General features: G+C 38.8%; 2 protein-coding genes across 4 annotated transcripts in view; one reads left to right on the top strand and one right to left on the bottom strand.

Annotated features, from left to right (window-relative positions):
• DCX (doublecortin) overlaps positions 1 to 19818 on the bottom strand; it is a 399925-nt gene that overhangs the window by 241629 nt on the left and 138478 nt on the right. The window lies entirely within an intron of this gene.
• Positions 4866 to 16329, top strand: SERTM2 (serine rich and transmembrane domain containing 2). Its single transcript, XM_070783510.1, has 3 exons — positions 4866 to 5064; positions 5222 to 5320; positions 11409 to 16329. Exon 3 carries the CDS (start codon positions 12206 to 12208, stop codon positions 12476 to 12478), a length of 273 nt encoding a protein of 90 aa, XP_070639611.1. The 5' UTR covers positions 4866 to 5064; positions 5222 to 5320; positions 11409 to 12205; the 3' UTR covers positions 12479 to 16329.

Raw genomic sequence — 19818 nt, forward strand, 5'->3', positions numbered from 1 at the left:
CAAGGGGTAGCTGCTACATGGCTAACCTAGCTTTCCAAACCATGGGGAAAATAAAAATCCACCAAATAATCAATTTAAAACATTGACAGATTTAATCTGTACTTAGTAAACTCATTTGGCCAAGGTCATCAATATGAGTGGTGAAAATAGGAGCAGTACTTGGACCAATCACCATATGTAATCCAAGTCAGAGAGTACTATTATCTCATTATAAATCTATAACAAGAAGGTAAGAAATTACATTATCATAGTGCTAGAGCTTAGCTACCGAGGCTGCTGAGGCTGGGGGTGGGGGGATCCTTCTTGTAAAAAAAGAAATAAGCAAGCTCTGAATTTGAGTAGCTTGAGCTAGGTTTTACTGGGTTAAAGGGTTATTTTTAAAAGGGAGAATTAGAATTCTAATCATGACAATCCAACATTATCGATTCACTTTTTTATTTTTAAGGTCTTGCAAGCCCTTCTAGAACTTTGACATTTTTACCCCCAGGGGAATCAGAAGTGAGCCAGAAAGAGCTGCTGATTTGCAGAAAGTAAGAAGTGGATCTTAGATAGAAACAGCTTTAGTACCAGGGCAGAAGTATGATACAGTGGTTAGGAGCATAGGTTTAGACTCAGGCACACCTGGGTTAAGATTTTAAGCTCCATCACTTACTAGTTGTGTGATATTGAACAAAGTATTTAACCTCTGTAAAATTCAGTTTTCCCTTCTGTAGTTTCTAAAGTGAACTAAGCTCTGTCAAGCTTTGATGCCTCTGGATAGGCAACACCCTCTGCCTTGAATAACACTCACCTCCTGTAACCCTGACCAATTCTTACTCATCCTTCAGATCTCTAATCCATATTGCCACTTCCAGGAAGTCGCAGTTCTCTAGAGTTAGGTAATGCTCTCCTGTATCTCCTCCCCAAGGATCCTAAATACAACTTCAAACATAAGAAATGTATGATAATTGGTGGTTTTAAAAAATTTGTTTCTTCCACACATTAGGAGCCAGCAAACAAGGGCCTGTGGGCTAAATCTGACCTGTGACCTCTTTTTAGCTCCCAAGAATGGTTCTGCATTTTTATAGAATTGATTTTTTTAAAAAGAAGAATATGCAACAGAGATCTTAAGTGTCCCTCAAAACCTAAAATATTTACTATCTGGCCCTTTACGGAAAAAGTTCAGCATTTGCTGACCCCTGCCATAGATCATAAACAATTTGAGGGTAAGGACTATTTTTCATTTCATAGTATGTCCTGTTCTTAGCACAATGGCTCACACATAGGCATTCAGATATTCACTGAATGAAGGAATGAATTAACGTTTATAACCAGCATTTTTTAAAGTATAATTAATGATAGAATCAAAACACAACTTTATTTTGTCTCCCAATGTCCAATAAAATATACTCCTTTGGTATAAAATTTCTCTGACCTTGGATGGAAACTTGGACAAGGCCTATGACTTTTCTGTTCATTCCTTCAAGAATAAACAGTCTTAAAATCACTCGAAATCACAAAACACAGTCTTGATTCAGTAATCAGGACATATTCAGGCTAAGATATTAATCAAACTCTTCAAGTTTTACTAAGAAATAAGGTCTGCCCTCCCACCCCACACTGAGGCCTATAGGTGTTGGCCATCTGCCTTTGAAGAGGGGGATGATAGCTTTTCTTCTTTCTCTTCCCACTTGCCAGCTCTGATTTGGACCCTCACCAAGGTGGAAGCAGGAAGAAGGACAAGAGGTAAAGGGATTGGTCATTTCTTCTTTGGTAGAAGAAATGGCTTCCTACTCTCTAGGTCTCTGGATCTTCTTTGGGTTCTTCAAATGTCCTCATGACTGAGGATCACTCAGCAATACTATTTGGGAGACCTGGGTTTATAATTTATATCCAGGTTGGTAGTTTACAGCTCTTCCCTCCACCCCTAGGAATCCAACAGTTATCTCCAGCCTTTTTTTTTTTTCTTTTGCTAGGTTCTCTACATCTAGGTGGTTCTAATAGACTGTGTCCAGTGTGACCCCACATTTGTTCTCCCTATCTCTAGCATGGCACCCTTTTGATTGATTCCCAGGAAATCCTCAAACATCCCTTGCCTGATAAATTCTTGGAATGCTGGCCAGTCCCAACACAGTCAACCCTATCCTCCTGCCAATGACCATGTTCGCTTTCTCGGAATATGCAGCTCCAATTCTCGGCCTCTACTGCAGAGAACATATGTCAAGCTCTCTGAGTGGTCTGGAGAAATCCCTCTCCCTACTGTTGAGGTGAAGGAGGTAATACCTCCACCATTCCAGCATTCCTGTAGAAGGTGGAGTGGAGTCTTAGCCTGCCAACAGATCTCTTCAGAGACGTGTTTTCACAAGTTTTCCCCCCACTCTCCTCCACAATGAGACTTCTTTTAATTTCTTGGACTCTGTTCTGGAACATTTCCTTTGTAAATTCTATATATCATGATCTGGCTTTGGAATTTCCCATCTATTGTAGGCCATCTATGTCTTTCTGGAAATTTAAATTTTAATATCATGTTACCTAAGCCTTTTTTTTTTTCTTTTTTTTTTTTAATTTTATTTTATTTTTACCTAAGCCTTTTTTTTTTTCCTAATTAGGTAGGAAACATTAGACTATCTCTAATGATCTCCAGTTATATTCAAGTAACTTCATTCTTTACTGAGCATCTACCATGTAGTTTTAGAGATGTTTTCTCTTCTAATACTCATGAAGAGAGTTTTTCCCTTCCTTTAAAATAATAAAACTAAGAAATTAATTGACTATCTCAAGGTAACCCAGAAAATATAGATTAAAGGTGAGGCTGAAACCTAGGTCTATCTGATTTCAAAATCCATCATCATTTCATTACAACATGATCTTCAAACTTGTTCACCAAATTATTCCAAATGGCAGAATAGAATGAACGTATATCCCTGGAGAAGTCTGGCTAGCCCAATGAAGCACCACTGCAAGTGCAATATTTCTCTGAAGTCTCATGCTTGGTAAAAAAAGTGTATACAACATTTGGATTTTATTCCACAATATGGTTTCATTGTTATATAAACTATCTTGAAAATTATCACTCAAATTGCCTATGTTCTTCCTATCTGAAATTTCAAGTAAAATTGATCCTCTCGAAAAATGCATCATGTTTACCCTGTAGTTTCATGAATCTTGAGCATACTACTCCAGTTTTCTATATTCCAGTTTTCCTACTCCACAAGGTATTAGACTATGCTGGTGATTTCAAGGAGAGTCTTAACCCATTGTAAGTGCTAGAATGAGGGAAATGAAAAGATAAAAGATGCAAGATTTGTTAAAGAGAATTTGGGGAAAAGGAAAAAGCACTGCAGTAATTTCTTAAAAATTGGTATTATACATTATTATGCTATTATTATTATGAAATTGAAAGTGTTAGTTGCTCAGTCTTGTCCATCTCTTTGCAACCCCATGGACTGTAACCTGCCAGACTCTTATGTCCATGGAATTTTTCAGGGAAGAATACTGGAGAGGGTAGCTATTCCCTTCACCAGGGTATCTTCCAGACCTGGGGATCAAACCTGGGTCTCCTGCATGCATTGCAGGCAGATTCTTTACTGTCTGAGCCACCAAGGAAGTCCACATTATTATTATATACTATTATTATTAATTCCATAATAAAAATTGTTGATGACCATGAGTTTTTGGATGAACAAGGCACTAATATCGCTATAATATTAGAAAAGTGACATGAGGACATTCAGCTGTTCTTAACCAGGAGGCCATGGAGCACAGAAATTATATGCCTATTTCTAAGAAAGTGGACAATCCATAGCTTTCATTAAGTTCTCAAAGCAGTCGAACACCCACCAAAGGTTCAGAACTACTGCTGCAGAGAAAAGAGCAGAGACTTTGGGATAGCGCTCCTTGTTTTCAAATACTGGCTCCAAGCTTATTAAACTATGTGATATACTTCATCTCTAAGCCTTGGTTTTCTTATTTGTAAAATGAGAATAATAATATCCAAACTACAGACTTGTTGCAAGGATTAAATGAAATTCTCTACATTAAATGCTTGACATGGAGTAAGCACTCAAGAAATGTTAATCTCCTTTCTCTTGCCACAATACATAAAACATGTGCATGCGTGCTAAGTGGCTTCAGTCGTGTCTGACTCTGTGCAACCCTATCGACTGTAGCCTGCTAGGCTTCACAGTCCATGGGATTCTTGAGGCAAGATTACTGGAGTGGGTTGCCATGCCCCCCTCCAAGGGAGCTTCCCAACCCAGGGATCGAACCCATATCTCTTATGTCTCCTGCATTGGCAGGCTGTTTCTTTATCACTAGTGCCACCTGGGAAGTCCCATATAAAACACAGTAATGGCACTTAAACTAGTTGGATGAATCACTTATAATGGCACATATACCTGGGATAAATATGCCTTATTTAAAGATATTCTACTTAAAGCTTAGACCCCCCCCATTAGAAACTCAGACCTAGATTCTAAGACTGATGTTAAATCTCCACAAAAACTTCAAAATAAAAGAATTCAGTTGGTTCCTAAAACAAACAAACAAACAAACAAACAAAAAAAAAAAAACGTTTCCCAAACCTGGGGAAATATATATGCACACATACTGTTTATAAAGATGGAATTATTTAAATATCACTACATCCTGGCATGTTTGGTTTTAATTCTACACATATATTAATTACTATAAAACCTAAGATGAAAAAAGTCTTGAGCAGGAGATCTTATTTCCTTAAATGTTCTATGAAGAGGCTTTTACAAAAACAGGGAGTCTTCGCTAACCTTACAGATTCATGAAGAAACCTCGAAGGGGTTAAAGTGGAAGGCTTAGACAAACTTTGCTCCTGAGCTTCTCTCTTATCTCCTCCCTCTGAGGCTCCCAGCCGCTAAGGCAAAGCAGAGCTGATTCACTACCTTTCCCGCACTCTCCAAACTGTTGCCTGCAAAAGAGGAACTGGGGACTTAACTATTCAGGCTGCTTCCATTCAAGTGTTCCGGATGGTATATACACATCCAAAGGGACAATTCTCTTGGCTGTTCGGGGTTTACAAGGAGCAGGCATCTGAAACTGCGCTCTGAAGCTGTAAGTGGCAACCGGCGTTTTAAGTCACCGATAGAGGTTGCTTTTCTCTTTTGCGCTGGGAAGATCTGACTCTTCAGGAGGATGAAAGAGAAAGCGTATTTTGCATGAACATAGTCCTGTTTCTCTGGCAAAACAAGGCTTTCTTTCTATTTTCCAGATATTCCAGAGATATTCCTGAACAACTTGCCCGTCGGTGTAAGCTTCAAAAGGGATCCTTAAAAGACCAGCCCCATTCATCCCATGAGCCACGAGAAAGGTAAGAGAGACTTGGAAATATGATGATGTTATTTATGGTGAAAACGCGGTTATTTATCTGCAGGTGTGACAAACCGGCTCTGTCTGCCTCGGAAGATAACAGCAGCTCTCACTTGAAACGCTTATTACTTAATGGCTTCAGCGACTGAAGAAGCGCTTGTGGCTGGAACTGTTTTTTCACAGGCTCCTGTGGAACTAGATTTTCTAACAGTTCCCACCCCCTTAGTTTTTCTCCCCCACACCGGGCAGGTAAATGCGAACAGAATGCTTTAATTCCTGAAAGCTATTGCAAGAGCCAAAACTCTCTTCTGAGTTGTTTCACTGATCATTTTCCTTAGCAATGTGGTGAGATTTCAGCTCTGAAATTCTATAAGCAGGTGTCATTTGGAAAAATATAGAATTGCCAATTATTTCAGAACTTTATCACATTAAAGAAAAGCAAAAGGAACTATGGGGAGCTCCTTGAGGACCAAAACAGGGATGAGGTTACACATCTCTATATCCCCAGCACTTCACAGGGGGCCTGGTACTTGGTTTGCACTCAAAGGTTTGCTGAATGTGTCAGTCTGAATATATACAGAACTTTGTTTCTCTTATTAGAAATAAGTTTCACCCTAGGAATTCCTCTCCCATGTTGATGGATGGGCAAAGCTTCACATTCCCTTCTCATTTTAAGGAGCAAAATTCATGGTCTGGGTATGTATGTTATTTTGCTTTTGTGAGGTTTGCTTTTGTGTGCTGACGTTGAACATAATCGGAGACTTGGCATTTCAACGTTCATACCAAAATCATGATTTTTTTTTTTTTTGCCAAGAATTTTATGTACCAAGTTAATGACAAAACATACAATCAGAAAATCAGAGGTACATTCACATTGCTTGTAGGTGTTTTGATTTACATTAGAAGTAAACCAGATGTCCAGGCTAATGTTGGACATTGGCCAGTTATTAAGTTAATCTCTTTCCATTTTCCCTTCCCCCAATCTCCCCTCCCACTTTCCTTCCTTCCTCTCTTTTCCAATGTTTTCCTTCTACCCTATCTTCATCTGTGCCTCTTAACCACTCATTTTCTCCCACCTCTTATCAGCACTTCCCACACCTTCTCACATTTTTCCTTCCTTCTTCTCCCCTTTCCTCCATCTCCCTTCTTTTCCTAATGCCTTTCCCATTTTCCTATTCCTCACTCTCCTTATCCCTCATCAGCTTTCCATTACTTTTACAAAGACTAGAGACTGATTTTCATTTTTTTATCTTTCCAGAAAAAAATGTAGGATACTATAATCTTACAAAGGTCTTTCCAAAATAACCAGATTTTTTAGAATTAATATAATTTTGGCTTCTTTTGAAATTGCATGGTTGTTTTTCTTTCCAAATGGTCCAGACCTTTTAATAGAGCAATCACATTGTCTGTGCAACTCATCAATAGTTAGCTAAGAGAGCTATGGTGATCCTGTTTGGAAAGCTTTTATGAGAAGTTGTCACAGATATAGGAACAGATTAAGAAAGAGGATCCCCTTCACCCATATCTAACTTTTCATCTACTCATTTCAAAATCCTTCAGATTTTAGGAATTGAACTGATAGACCTCTCTGAATTGAACAGGATGTTTGGTGTTCTGCAGACACAGAGGTTTTAAGAAATATATGGTTAGTTTTCAAAACCCTCAAATGAAATGTTTAACGAAGTTGACAAACTGTATATGAGAGTATTGTTATCTACAGATTCTTCAAGCTTCATAGAATTCTAATAAATATTTCATAAATAGTTAGATTTAAGGAAAATTCAGGGTTGATTGTCTTACAGGCAGTATTATTAATTGTTAATGAAAAGCATCTATAGACACAACTGAACTGTCTAAAACTTCAGGCCATAAACCCACTCCATGTAGTTTTCCTTTAAAATCATGGAACTGAAATAATTCAAGAGCAAAGTTTCTAACAAAGTGATTATGCCTTTTTTTTTTTGGTTGTGGCACACAGCTTGCAGGATCTTAGTTCCCTGTCCAGGGATTGAACCCAGCTCCACAGCAGTGAAAGTGCCAAGTCCTAACCACTAGACTGCCAGGGAACTCCCCCAAAATGATTATTCCTTAATTCTAGGTTATACTCAGAAATTTAAGTCTTCTTTGCACAGTAAGAGATAGAAGAGTTGGGGAGGGAAATAAAAAGGGAGTTTCAGGCACTTCCCCAACCTTTATTATGTATTGAAACAGAGATAACACTGTGCTTCTCTCCAGATTTTCAGTGTTAAGTGCATTTCTTCAGTCATATCCATGCATTTATTCAGTAATTATTGAGCAGCTATTGTAAGCATGGTTACATAAGGGACCACGTGCATGCATGTATGCTCAGTCAAGTCTGACTCTTTATGACCCCATGGACTGCAGCCTGCCAGGCTCCTCTGTCCATGGAATTTTCCAGGCAAGAATACTGAAGTGGGTTGCTATTTTCTCCTCTGGGGGACCTTTCTGACCCAGGGATTGAACCTGTGTCTCCTGCATTGGCAGGCGGATTCTTTTGCCACTGAGCCACATGGGAAGTGAATGGAAGGTTGAAAAAGATCGTCAAGGAGTTTATAAATTACAACTTGGGAAAAAACACAGAAAATAGATACTTACAATATTAGGTGAATGTAACTTCTCTAGGAGGGATAGAGAGCCTGTGGAAATTAGGATTTGATAAGAAATCAAGGTCAGTTTCATGAGCTGAACTATGAAGAATGGTACCATTTCCCCAAGCAGATATATACAAAGATAGAAGGAACAGATCAAACAAAAACATGAAGGCAGGGAAATAGGTGTCAGTGAGCATTACAGCTTGATTGGAAAGTAGGGTAGTGGAAGGAATTAAAGTCAGCTAGGACCAGGGCATGGACAGCCTTGAATGCCAAGCTAAGGAGAATGGAATAAAGTTAAAAGGTAATATGTGGACTACCAAATATTTATTCCTTTTTCATCCTATAAGAATAGTTATAAATAAATCATATAGTGATACAATGTAGAGTAAAAAGCACAACACAAAGAAGACATATAGCTTGACACTTTTTTTTTTTATAAAGTTAAAAACATAAATAAAAAACATAGTGTTTAGGCATGGGGTGTGTGTGTAAATAAAAGCAAGGTAATGATTAACAAAATTCAGAATATTGAATTTGATAGGGAGGAGCATAGGTAGGCATCATGTAAATTATTATTCTCAATCTTACAGTCAGTAGGTTCTTGTTCACAGGTATTTGTTCATGGGTGTTACTAAGTAAACAAATAAAAGAGAACCTGGAGGCACCCATGACGACAGTGTGCCTAACCAGGGAGTCTGACTTATCCAAATATGTGTACTTGGAGGTCCATGGGAGACGAAAAAGACAGTATACTACTATTGAGACTTTTCCCACTTGGACGGCACTAACAGTGAGTGTTGATTTTCCTACTACTTGTGTTCTGGAGGCCAGGTGAAAAAAGTATGCCTCCATGTGGGCTGCTGGGGACTGTCACAGTCCTGACTCTCAGGCACTCCATTCTATTTGAAGAGTGGTGCTTCTCAGCCCTGGCTGCATATCAAAACCACATGTGGACCTTTAAGTACTACAGCTGTTTGGGCCTCCCCCCACACAAACCTTCAGCATCAGAACCTCTGAGGGAAGGCCCCAGATAGACATATTTTCAAAAAGTTTAGTAAGTGACCCTATGGGCAGCAGGGACTGGAAACCATTCCTTGCAGAGTGTACTTAGAAACCCTGAATGGGTAGCTTGTCACAAATATAGATTTCAGGGTCCTATCCAGAGAGACTCTGATCTAGAGAGCAAGGGGAAAGGCCTAGAAATCTGCATTTGTAAGACAAATCTTCCAGGTGATTCTGATGAAGGAACCTCCTTCAGAAACACTGCCCCAAAGGTTCCAAAATCCTAGGGCCTCAGGGGGATCACTCTGTGTATTTGTTCGTTTCCTAGGGCTGCTATAAACAAAGTACTACAAACTAGGTGGCTTAAAACAGAAATTTATTCTCTTAGGTCTGAAGGCTAGAAGTCTGAAATCAAGGCATCAACAGGGCCATGCTCTCTCTGCACTCTGTAGAGTAAAATTCTTCCCTGACTCTTCTGGCTTCTGGTGTTTACTGGCAATCCTTGGCCCTCCCTGGTTTGTAGGTGCATCACTCCAGTCTCTACCTCTGTGTTCCCCCTGTATACCTCTGCTTTCTCTTCTTATGAGGACACCAGTCATATTGGATTTAGGGCCAACCTAATGACCTCATTTGAACTTGACTACATCTACAAAGACCCCCCCCCTTTTTTTTTTTTTTTACAAATAAGGTCACATTTGCAGGTACTGGGTGTTAGAACTTCAACATGACTCTTTTGGGGACACAATTCCTTCTGTGACACTCTTTTAAATAGTTTTTAAAAGTAGGGTTCCCAAACAACCAACAGAACAGTTTAGCTTTGTTCTTTAGCTGGGATATCTAGATAGAAAAACTGATAGTTAACTCTCAAAGCTTGATATGCAAAGGATCACCTGAAAATCTTGTGCTTAGAATACGTATTCCTGGGCCTTGACCCAAAATATTAGAACTCAATAGGCCTGGTGAAGGGCCTAGGAGTCTACATTTTAAGTAACGTAGGAGGTTCATGCATGACATTCTTGAGAAAAACTGAATTTAGGAGAATAAGAAAGGTCGAGAATCCAGTGGTCTGGGGAGAAAGAGCTCCCAAGAACAGACCTTGAAATCTGCATTTGTAACAAGCTACTCAGATGAACCACTGCCTTTGGGGCTGGTGTTTTTAGGGAACAAAAGGATATCTATGTAATTACCTTTTCCACTTGTTAGTGAATCAGAAATCAAAATAGATGTACCTTTAAGTATTGCAAAAAATGTTTCCTAGCCTATAGCTCCAAAGACAGTAGAAAGATACCCTGTCCCTTTGCTCTTGTTTCTGTGAACCAGGTGGTTCTGCACAGGTGATAGAGGCCATAGGTAGGCAGGCTAAGAATCATGCAGATTACAGAAAGTACAGTACCATGAGCTAGTAAATATAAACTTTAAGCTGAAGGGCTCCTAGGCTGGGGGAAAAATCAAGATTATAGGAAGAGTAATGTGATTGTTGGAGCTATTTCTATTAATGCTCCTTGGGCATGTTAACAAGCGACAGAACTGGGCTACCTTGTCAGCTCTCTGCCGCTATTGCACATGGAAGCTTAACGGGTGATGGTAGTTTATGTTTTGTATTGTTCTTTTTAGTCACCTATATTCAAAATTCATGTTGGGAAAAACAAGCTAAATTATTTTGGAAGCCTTCAACAGCAAATAGTTGACCCTATTTACACACTGGAATGTTTTTGCCAATAAAGACAACAGTCCATCTTTACCATTAATGAAAGATGAAGTTACTTGCTCAGAACAAACACACCCTTTCAATTACTTCTGATCTACAAATACTGGGGGCGGGGGTGTATTCTTACCCCACAGCCCTAAATGAGAGACAGAGAACACAAAAACAAAATTGGGGGAAGCCTGCATTCCTGAAAATTCCATAATTTGTTAAAGTGACCCATGGCACTGGGACCTGGGGTTTGAAAAACAAATCCTTAGATTTAGATCTTCATTTCAGTGCTAGGCTTTCTCGGTTAAACTAGAGCAGTGGTTTTCAGTCCTGGCTGTACTTTAGAGCCATTTGGGGAACTTTTTAACAATACCAGTGCTTGGACCCCACCTAAGACCAATAAAATCTGATTCTCTAGAGTGGTGAGCAGGCCCAACTGTGGAGATTATGATTCAGAAAGTCCAGATTGGGACTCAGGGTCTATATTTTAATAAGTACTTCAGAATTTTATGACCAGTTAGTTTAGAAAACACTGTCCTACTCTAGCCAAGTTATTAGCTGCTGTCCTCTGACTGGAATTTTTCTTTAACCTTGTAACAGGTATACCACTTAGAAAAAAAAGCATTCAAAATGATAAAAACTCAGGATACCATTTTAAAACTAAATTTCCCATCTAAAACCATTTTGCAATATATCAGTTAATTTTTATTTCAAAAGAAATCACCATCTCTCTTTCTTAGATACCCAAATCTTTTATTTTTGTTTTTGATTTTCAGGAAAATAAATCTGTTGAGGAATTTGAAGAGTCAAATCTTCTGAGCCTAGACCTACTGCTGTCAGCATCTCTGAGACCTCCTCCATCTGAGAATTACCAGGTCTGACAACACTTTCCCTCCAGCCTACAGTGAGGGATGTCAACAAAACTGTAGAAAAGTTACATTCTCTAGACTTCCAACCCTCAAGCTGTGGCAATCGGGAAGACACCTTACAAGCTCCATACTTATGGGGGATTCAGAAAGACAAGAAGGGCAAAAACTCAGATATGCTGAGCTGGAAATATACAAAAGCTTTTAGAAAATCTCCCCACAGAAGAATCCAATTAAATTCACATAATTAATGCACACATTAGATAAGCCGTAGATAAAATAGAATGCTTTCTCCCTCCACCAAAAGATAGAAAAAGTCTGATTTAATACTCAGACATGCTTGTTCTCATTCCAGTATTATAAAGCAGTTTTGCCATATTTATTTTAATCATTATAGGAGTAGGACTGTGGAAAATAAAATATTTTATTTATATTTTAAGAAAGTGGTTAAGAAGTTCTGATAAAAAAAAAAACTATTTGGGAGAGGGATGCTGTGCTGGAAAATAGAGATGGTGTGGCAACTGCCAAATTAGAATATAATTTTCTTGCTTATGCAATATTGACTTGGCTCTGGTTGTGATTGCTTTGATTGTGTATGAGATTGTTAGAACACCTCCAGCATATTCAGAGACAGTCTAAGTGACTGTGGAATGCCTCAAGGGCAATAGAAATCAACTAGAAATAGGTACTAACTCAAGTCTTGAGTGATGACGGAGGTACATTTCAAGTACCATGGAAATCTCACTGGACGGGCCCATTTTCCCACCCTGGCAACAGAGGTTGACACTACTTCAGATAAGTATTCCAACCTGTATATGTATGTGGGCTTATTCCTGAGCCTCTTGGCTATTCTCCTCATCCTGCTCTTCACGATGCTCCTTCGACTCAAACATGTCATCTCACCCATCACCTCTGAGAGCACAGAAAGTGTTCCTCAATTCACAGACGTAGAGATGCAGAGTCGGATTCCTACTCCTTAAAGCCAGGATGAAAGTGAGCTTTACTGGATCTCAGTGAACCCTTGTATGTTGATGTCCAGGAAAGCTGACTTCATTACATGTAGCTTCCTGTGTAAGGAATCAACAAGTTGTCCACTTAACAAGTTGTTCCTCCTTTCCTTGTGTTATTCTTTATCTTGACTCTGCTTATGGGATATCTAAGAGGTTTGACTCCTTCCTTGCCAAGAATATAGGAAATGGTAGCTGCTTGGGAAGGTAGGTTTCCATGGTAACCAGAGAGAGGCTGGGCCTTGAGCAACCCTCAGATCACAGAAATTCATATGCAGCTGTTGTTTAAAAAACAAACAAACACAACCCTGGAAACTCCAAGAAAAAGGAAAATTTGCCTTTGAAAGGACTGATTGTTCAAAAAGGTTACCCCAAGAAAGGAACAAGTTTTAACTTCGCAGTTAGGCCCAAAAGAATCACCTCTGGTTACATGAACTTGACTCATGTTGGAGGTTAATGGAAGGGACCACAAACCCTTTCCCAAAAGAGCAGTGATTTTATCAACTATGGCCATCAGGTTTGTCCCAAATGAAAGCAGAGTCTTTAAAGACACTGTTTCAATTTTAAAAGCAATTTTGCAAAAGTAAGTTTCTAGTGAACAAACTCATCTAGAGAGGGAAAATGTGCATTTTATATCTGTGTTATTACTATTACTGGACTTTTAAAAACTCAGATAGTGGTAGATATATTACAAAAATCTGGAACAATGAGCTTCCCTCAAACCAAGGGAAAATTAAGTCAAAATATGCTTATGATAATGAACATTTTATGATACGTGCACCTTCTTTGCCCTTTTCTCCTTCCCCATCACACTCCATGATTGAGTTGCACTCAAATTTAAGCTTTGTTTAAAGATGGCCTTGGCAAAGAAGACTCAACTGTACTTTAAAGCAGAAATGAAATAGTCTTGGTATTCTGTTGTTGAATGATTGTGGCTTTGGACAAAACACTCAAGCCTGGGGTACCAGGTTTTTCTTTCTGAAAAATGATCTGAGAGCTATTCAGTCATCACTAGACTCCTCTTAGATCTGAGTGTAAGAAAAACAGAGACAAAAGAGGAAAGGACTAAATAATACCCTCCAACAAATCTTTATTGAGATCAGTGTCCTCAAATGTCACATTTGTCTTTCCCAGAAAATGTTCCTCCTTTCCTGATCCCTGCCAAAAGATGAAGTGTTTCACTTATTACCTATAAAATAAATATATTTTGAAAAATTGCATTCTCATAAACAGCCCTAGTGTGCCAGTAGTGGGAGACAATTTGATTTTTTAATAATTTACTTATTACAAATTAGAAATTAGAAGGCTGGTCATACTCTTGCTGCCAAAGAACTAAAATACTCATGTTAATTTCTACCTGCTTTTAAAAAAATCAGTTCTCGCTTACACCTAAAATATGGTCATCAAATTTCCACCAGGTGCTCCCTTGGGAATTGTGACAGTGAGAGAGAAGTGGAATGGATGTTAGGTTAATGGCACCTCTACCAGACATGCTCTTGAGTTTGTTACCAATTTAGATTGGCTCCTTTACTTTGATCTAAATCTAGCATGATGGTGAAATTCCCAAGTGCTTTCTACTTTTATACACAGTCATTTGCCAATACTCCCCTCTCCAAGGGGCTACAAAGTGTGAAATCCCCACATGCAGAGCTAAACTTAGCAGCAAGCCTGCCTCTGGCACACCTGTTACAATAGCGCACCATAAGAGATGGCAGCTGCATTCTGTACCATTTGGAAGAGATGAGCAGGTAGGCTAAGAATCAGATAGGGCATGCTCTTCCCCTTTTGGCATTGTCATTTCCAAATTGCAAAGTGATTCATATTATTTCATTTGGGAGTTTAAATTGTCTTTAGTCACACCCAGACCCTATGTACCCTTTAAAAGGATAGCTTTTGGCAGCCATACGTGGACTTCATCAAAGGATGCCAGTATACCCCAGAACTTTTTAAGGACACACATCTCTCTTCATTCCAGGCTCTGCCTTTTGTGCTCACAGTATTTGAATGTACTTTACAGTTAAGAAGTCAGTGACGGGATAAATGAAGGAACTGATTACATTTTCAACAGCAGTGAATAGCAAGATACCCAATGCCTTGTTGCTGAATCTGGTGAAGAGACAAACTGCACATCTAGTCCCTGCCCATCTGATCTCCCCAACCCAGATTTTAGGAGTTTAAAACTGCTCCTTAATCACTGACTTGGATGAAGATTCCTAATTTATGATTAGGTTACTCACCTGGAAAACAATCACCCTCTTTCATCACAACCACCCCATGGGATCCAGATCTTCACTGAGCATTAACCAAAGTACATGGCATGGATTGCACTAAAATAGCAGCATAACCCCTCACAATTTCCAGTGATAATATAAATGGAGATGTATGTATGCAGATGTGTCATTATGGTGACATACCTGGTATTTAGTCTTTGGAAAAACAAACTGAATGTTTTCATCATAGCAAACCATCTGTAAAGAAAACAACTTTTCCATTTATATTCATTTTTATTATATCCCCCAATGTATTAATTAACATATATTACTGCTCAAAGAGGCAGCTAGAGCAATCAATGGGCATAATTTGAATTTATCCATCTATGCAAAGTGCCGACTAGGCAATTCCCTCCCTCACCCCCACTCTCCAAAAAATTGCATGTTAGCCTAAATGTATATAAACAGATAGGTTATTTATATATAGATGTACTTTGTTTTAAGGTAAAAGAATGAGTATTCACTTTCTATTACATTGAATCACATGAAATTGGCATTTATGTAAATAAACAATGCTGAAATATCAGCAATTTCATATAATTCAACAAAACAAAAGGACTCACTACTTGAATTACTGAAATAGTAAACTCTCCTAATAGGTTTAACATAACTCAATTTCTAAAAGTGTACTTTGCATACATTTCAGAATCATGTGTTGTATAAAACAAGGTTTATTGTAAAAGGTTTGTGTATTATGTATTATGTACTAGGCAGGAAATATTAAGGTAAATCAAGTAAAGACAGGTTCATTCAGCCTAACATTTCCATCTATGCCAAATCTGAAGCTTTGAACTCATAAATGAGTTTGACCGCTGCAGACCCCATCATGCTTACTAAGTAGGTAAAACAGGTTCATTTAATGCAATGATGTAGTTATATTTAGTAATACATCTTATTCACCTCCATTTGTATAAAAGAAGCACTTTTTTAAACAAAATGAGTTGTATGGAAGAAAAATTGGATTTTTTTAGTTTAAAACCATTAATATTTGAAATAGGCTTATATTGTATATGTGAAATATAATATTTGCATGTCATTTTTATTCCCTGCAAAATAAGTTCTGTTTGGCTTACTGATAACAAACATCTATTGTCTGAACAATATAAAGAGTATTAGTCTCCCAATATAAACTGTAACAATTACAAATTTGTGGTATTTACAATTTTGAAGTGTCATTATTTTTTCTTATTCGCCAACCTTCCAATTTTTATCTTCTCCCTACTTGCAACCTTATTGGTGTGTTTATTTCTTTAGTAGTGAGATGTGAAAAATAGGCAATGACTACCAGGTACCAGTGAAAGTGACTTGAGGGGAGAGTGAAATAAGGTATCTCAAGCAGCAATATCATGCAACATTCCCCACATTGTGGGATATTTTTATTGATATATCTTCCATTTCCTACTTTGTTTCTCAGAGCAATCCTGTAAGTAATGAGTGGAGGTATTATTAAGTCTGTTTTACAAAAGAGGACATGCGCACAGAGAGATTGGTGAGACCTTCTTGGTTACACAGAGGCCAAGTCAAGAGTACACTGCCAAAAAAAAAAAAAAGTACACTGCTAATCTTTGGACTCCTATTTAGTTTAATACTCACCTCAAAAAAGTGTCTTACTTTCTAGGCACTGAATAGATATTTCAAAGCTATTCATTCTATTACACTCCAAGTTCTACAGAAAATTACAGAGCTCTATAAGTGATTATCTACTCCCTGTGCCCAAATTCAGAACAAAGAAACAGAATTTTGCTATCTCATAAATCATTTTATAGCTGCAGCAACATGTATTTAACAGGCAGTAGAGAAGTTTATACAAAGTCAAACCTTGCAGTTCTACTTTACAGGGAAGAAGTAGAAATATAGATGCATTATCTACCCACAATGCAAATCTTATTCCTCTGATCATTTGACTTAATGTTCACAGTCAATTGCAGGCTCTTCATATACATGGCTATGATCTTTCCCTTCCTAGAAATGAGAACATCTCCTCTTAGGAAAAATAATGTTCTTATAAAATTGTATAGTGTTTTAAGTGTATGCAGCTATTTCATTTGTGCTCTTTAATAAATGTGGTGGCATTAAAAGGGAGAGAATTACTGTGGAAGTTCCTCTATCCATAAAGAATAAATTGTACTTATAGAAAAAAAAGAGACCAAAATGTGGAACATATGTAGAGTGGGAAAGGAAAATGCACATAATAAATATAGGCAAGGAGGTTTTGAAAAATAATTTGAGTAGTTCCAGGAATTTCAATTCATTTTTCACATCAAATATCTATTGATTAAATCATACGCACACCCGGTGGAGAATGAGAGAGACAGATTATACAACATTCTAAGCTAGGGGATCTGAAGTTTGTAATCATAAAGTTTACAATCTGACAAAGATGATAAATACTTAAATTCATTCATCCATTCAACATTTATTCAGTACCTACTGTATGTGCTAGCAGTGAAAACTAGGTAGGCCCTGGTGCAAGTTGCAGCCTACTGGGATGGACATCTTAGATCAGATAATTACGACACTGCTGTGTTATAACGGAGAAGTATAGTGTGCTTGGATACATACAAAGTGAAGGGCATGCTGCCTAGCCTGGCCTAGAGTGTCAAGGAAACTTTACTGAGATGATATCTAAGCTAAAATCCAATGGGTGAGTAATAGCAAACATTCCATAGAGAGAACAGCGTGTGCAAAGATTCTGAGGTCAAATAAACTTGGCATGCTTGAAGAAGCACAGTAAGTGAGGAGAAGTCTCCAGAAGGCTGGAAAGGTTGATAAGGACAAGAACATGCAAGGCCTTGTAAGCAATGTTGTGGATTTTTAACTTTATTTTAAGCACAGAGAAGATGAAAACTCTGATAGCAGTGTGGAGGATGGATTAAAGAGGTGCAAGAGTGGACACAGGGAGACCAGTTAAAAGGATATGAGAGTGGTTCAGGAGAAAGATGATAATATTTTAGACTTACCACCATCCCATGGTAGTGGGAAAGGAAATAAAGGAAAGCAAATAACTTTAGATTAATATAGGCGATAAAGGGCTTCCCAGGTAATGCTAGTGGTAAAGAACCTGCTTGCCAATGTAGGAGACATAAGAAACACGAGTTCCATCCCTGGGTCAGGAAAATCCCTGGGAGGAGGAAATGGCAACGCACTCCAGTATTTTTGCCTGGAGAATCCCACGGACAGAGGAGCCTGGCTGGCTATGGTCCATAGAGTCACAGAGTCAGACACCACTGAAGCAACTTAGCTTGCAGGTAAACAAAGGAGATAAAGTTAGCATTACTGGATGACTCGGATCAGTGGAATAAGTAAGAAGGGAGAATCTAATATGATTTACTGGATTCTGGTTTGAACAAAGGTCTAGTGGCTCTATTCACGGAGACAAAGAACACTGGAGGAAAATCAGATCAAGGGGGAGATGGATTTTGTTTCGGATATGTTTAGATTAATTTGCCTTTGAGACATCCAAGTGCAGATGTTGAATAGGCAATTGAACATACAGGTCTGGGGCTCACAAGAGAGGTCAGGGTTGGAGACATAAATTTAAGAGGTGTTAATGGATGAGATTGCCCAGGGAGGGGTTGTAGAATAGACTGAATAAAGAATGACTATAATGTATTATAGAATACACCCAAGTATTTCTCCCTGTTTGGGGAGGGTCAGTCACTTGTCAATCAGGTTAGGAAAGATTAGGTTTAATGGTCCTCAAACTGAGGCAGATTGCCTGGAAATACTTGGTAGCAGGAGAAGAGTGAGTCAGAGACAAAGTCCTCTCGGGAGAGGGAAGACTCCAACCTGAGAAGACCAAATACAAACATAAAGTAAAAAGGTTAGGAGTAGTACCATAAATAAGAGGAAATTCAGTTCAGTTCAGTTCAGTTGCTCAGTCGTGTCCTACTCTTTGCGACCCCATGAATTGCAGCACGCCAGGCCTCCCTGTCCATCACCAACTCCCAGAGTTCACTCAGACTCACGTCCATTGAGTCAGTGATGCCATCCAGCCATCTCATCCTCTGTCGTCCCCTTCTCCTCCTGCCCCCAATCCCTCCCAGCATCAGAGTCTTTACAATGAGTCAACTCTTCGCATGAGGTGGCCAAAGTACTGGAGTTTCAACTTTAACATCATTCCTTCCAAAGAAATCCCAGGGCTGATCTCCTTTAGAATGGACTGGTTGGACCTCCTTGCAGTCCAAGGGACTCTCAAGAGACTTCTCCAACACCACAATTCAAAAGCATCAATTCTTTGGCGCTCAGCTTTCTTCACAGTCCAACTCTCACATCCATACATGACTACTGGAAAAACCATAGCCTTGACTAGAGGGACCCTTGTTGGCAAAGTAATGTCTCTGCTTTTCAATATGCTATCTAGGTTGGTCATAACTTTTCTTCCAAGGAGTAAGCGTCTTTTAATTCTGTGGCTGCAGTCATAATCTGCAGTGATTTTGGAGCCCCCAAAAATAAAGTCTGACACTGTTTCCACTGTTTCCCCATCTATTTCGCATGAAGTGATGGGACCAGAGGCTATGATCTTCATTTTCTGAATGTTGAGTTTTAAGCCAACTTTTTCACTCTCCTCTTTCACCTTCATCAAGAGGCTTTTTAGTTCCTCTTCACTTTCCGCCATAAGGGTGGTGTCATCTGCATATCTGAGGTTATTGATACTTCCCCCGGCAATCTTGATTCCAGCTTGTGCTTTTTTCAGTCCAGTGTTTCTCATGAGGTACTCTGCATAGAAGTTGAATAAGCAGGGTGACAATATACAGCCTTGATGTACTCCTTTTCCTATTTGGAACCAGTCTGTTGTTCCATGTCCAGTTCTAACTGTTGCTTCCTGACCTGCATACAGGTTTCTCAAGAGGCAGGTCAGGTGGTCTGGTATTCCCATCTCTTTCAGAATTTTCCAGTTTATTGTGACCCACACAGTCAAAGGCTTTGGCATAGTCAATAAAGCAGAGTTTTCCAAATTTGCTGGCATATTGAGTGCAGCACTTTCACAGCATCATCTTTCAGGATTTTAAATAGCTCAACTGGAATTCCATCACCTCCACT

This window comes from Bos indicus, chromosome X (genome assembly GCF_029378745.1).
Source record: "Bos indicus isolate NIAB-ARS_2022 breed Sahiwal x Tharparkar chromosome X, NIAB-ARS_B.indTharparkar_mat_pri_1.0, whole genome shotgun sequence".
NCBI lineage: Eukaryota > Metazoa > Chordata > Mammalia > Artiodactyla > Bovidae > Bos > Bos indicus.

Excerpts from the sequence above, each read along its gene's own strand:
- SERTM2 (XM_070783510.1), top strand. The coding sequence starts at position 12,206 with ATGACGGAGGTACATTTCAAGTACCATGGAAATCTCACTGGACGGGCC.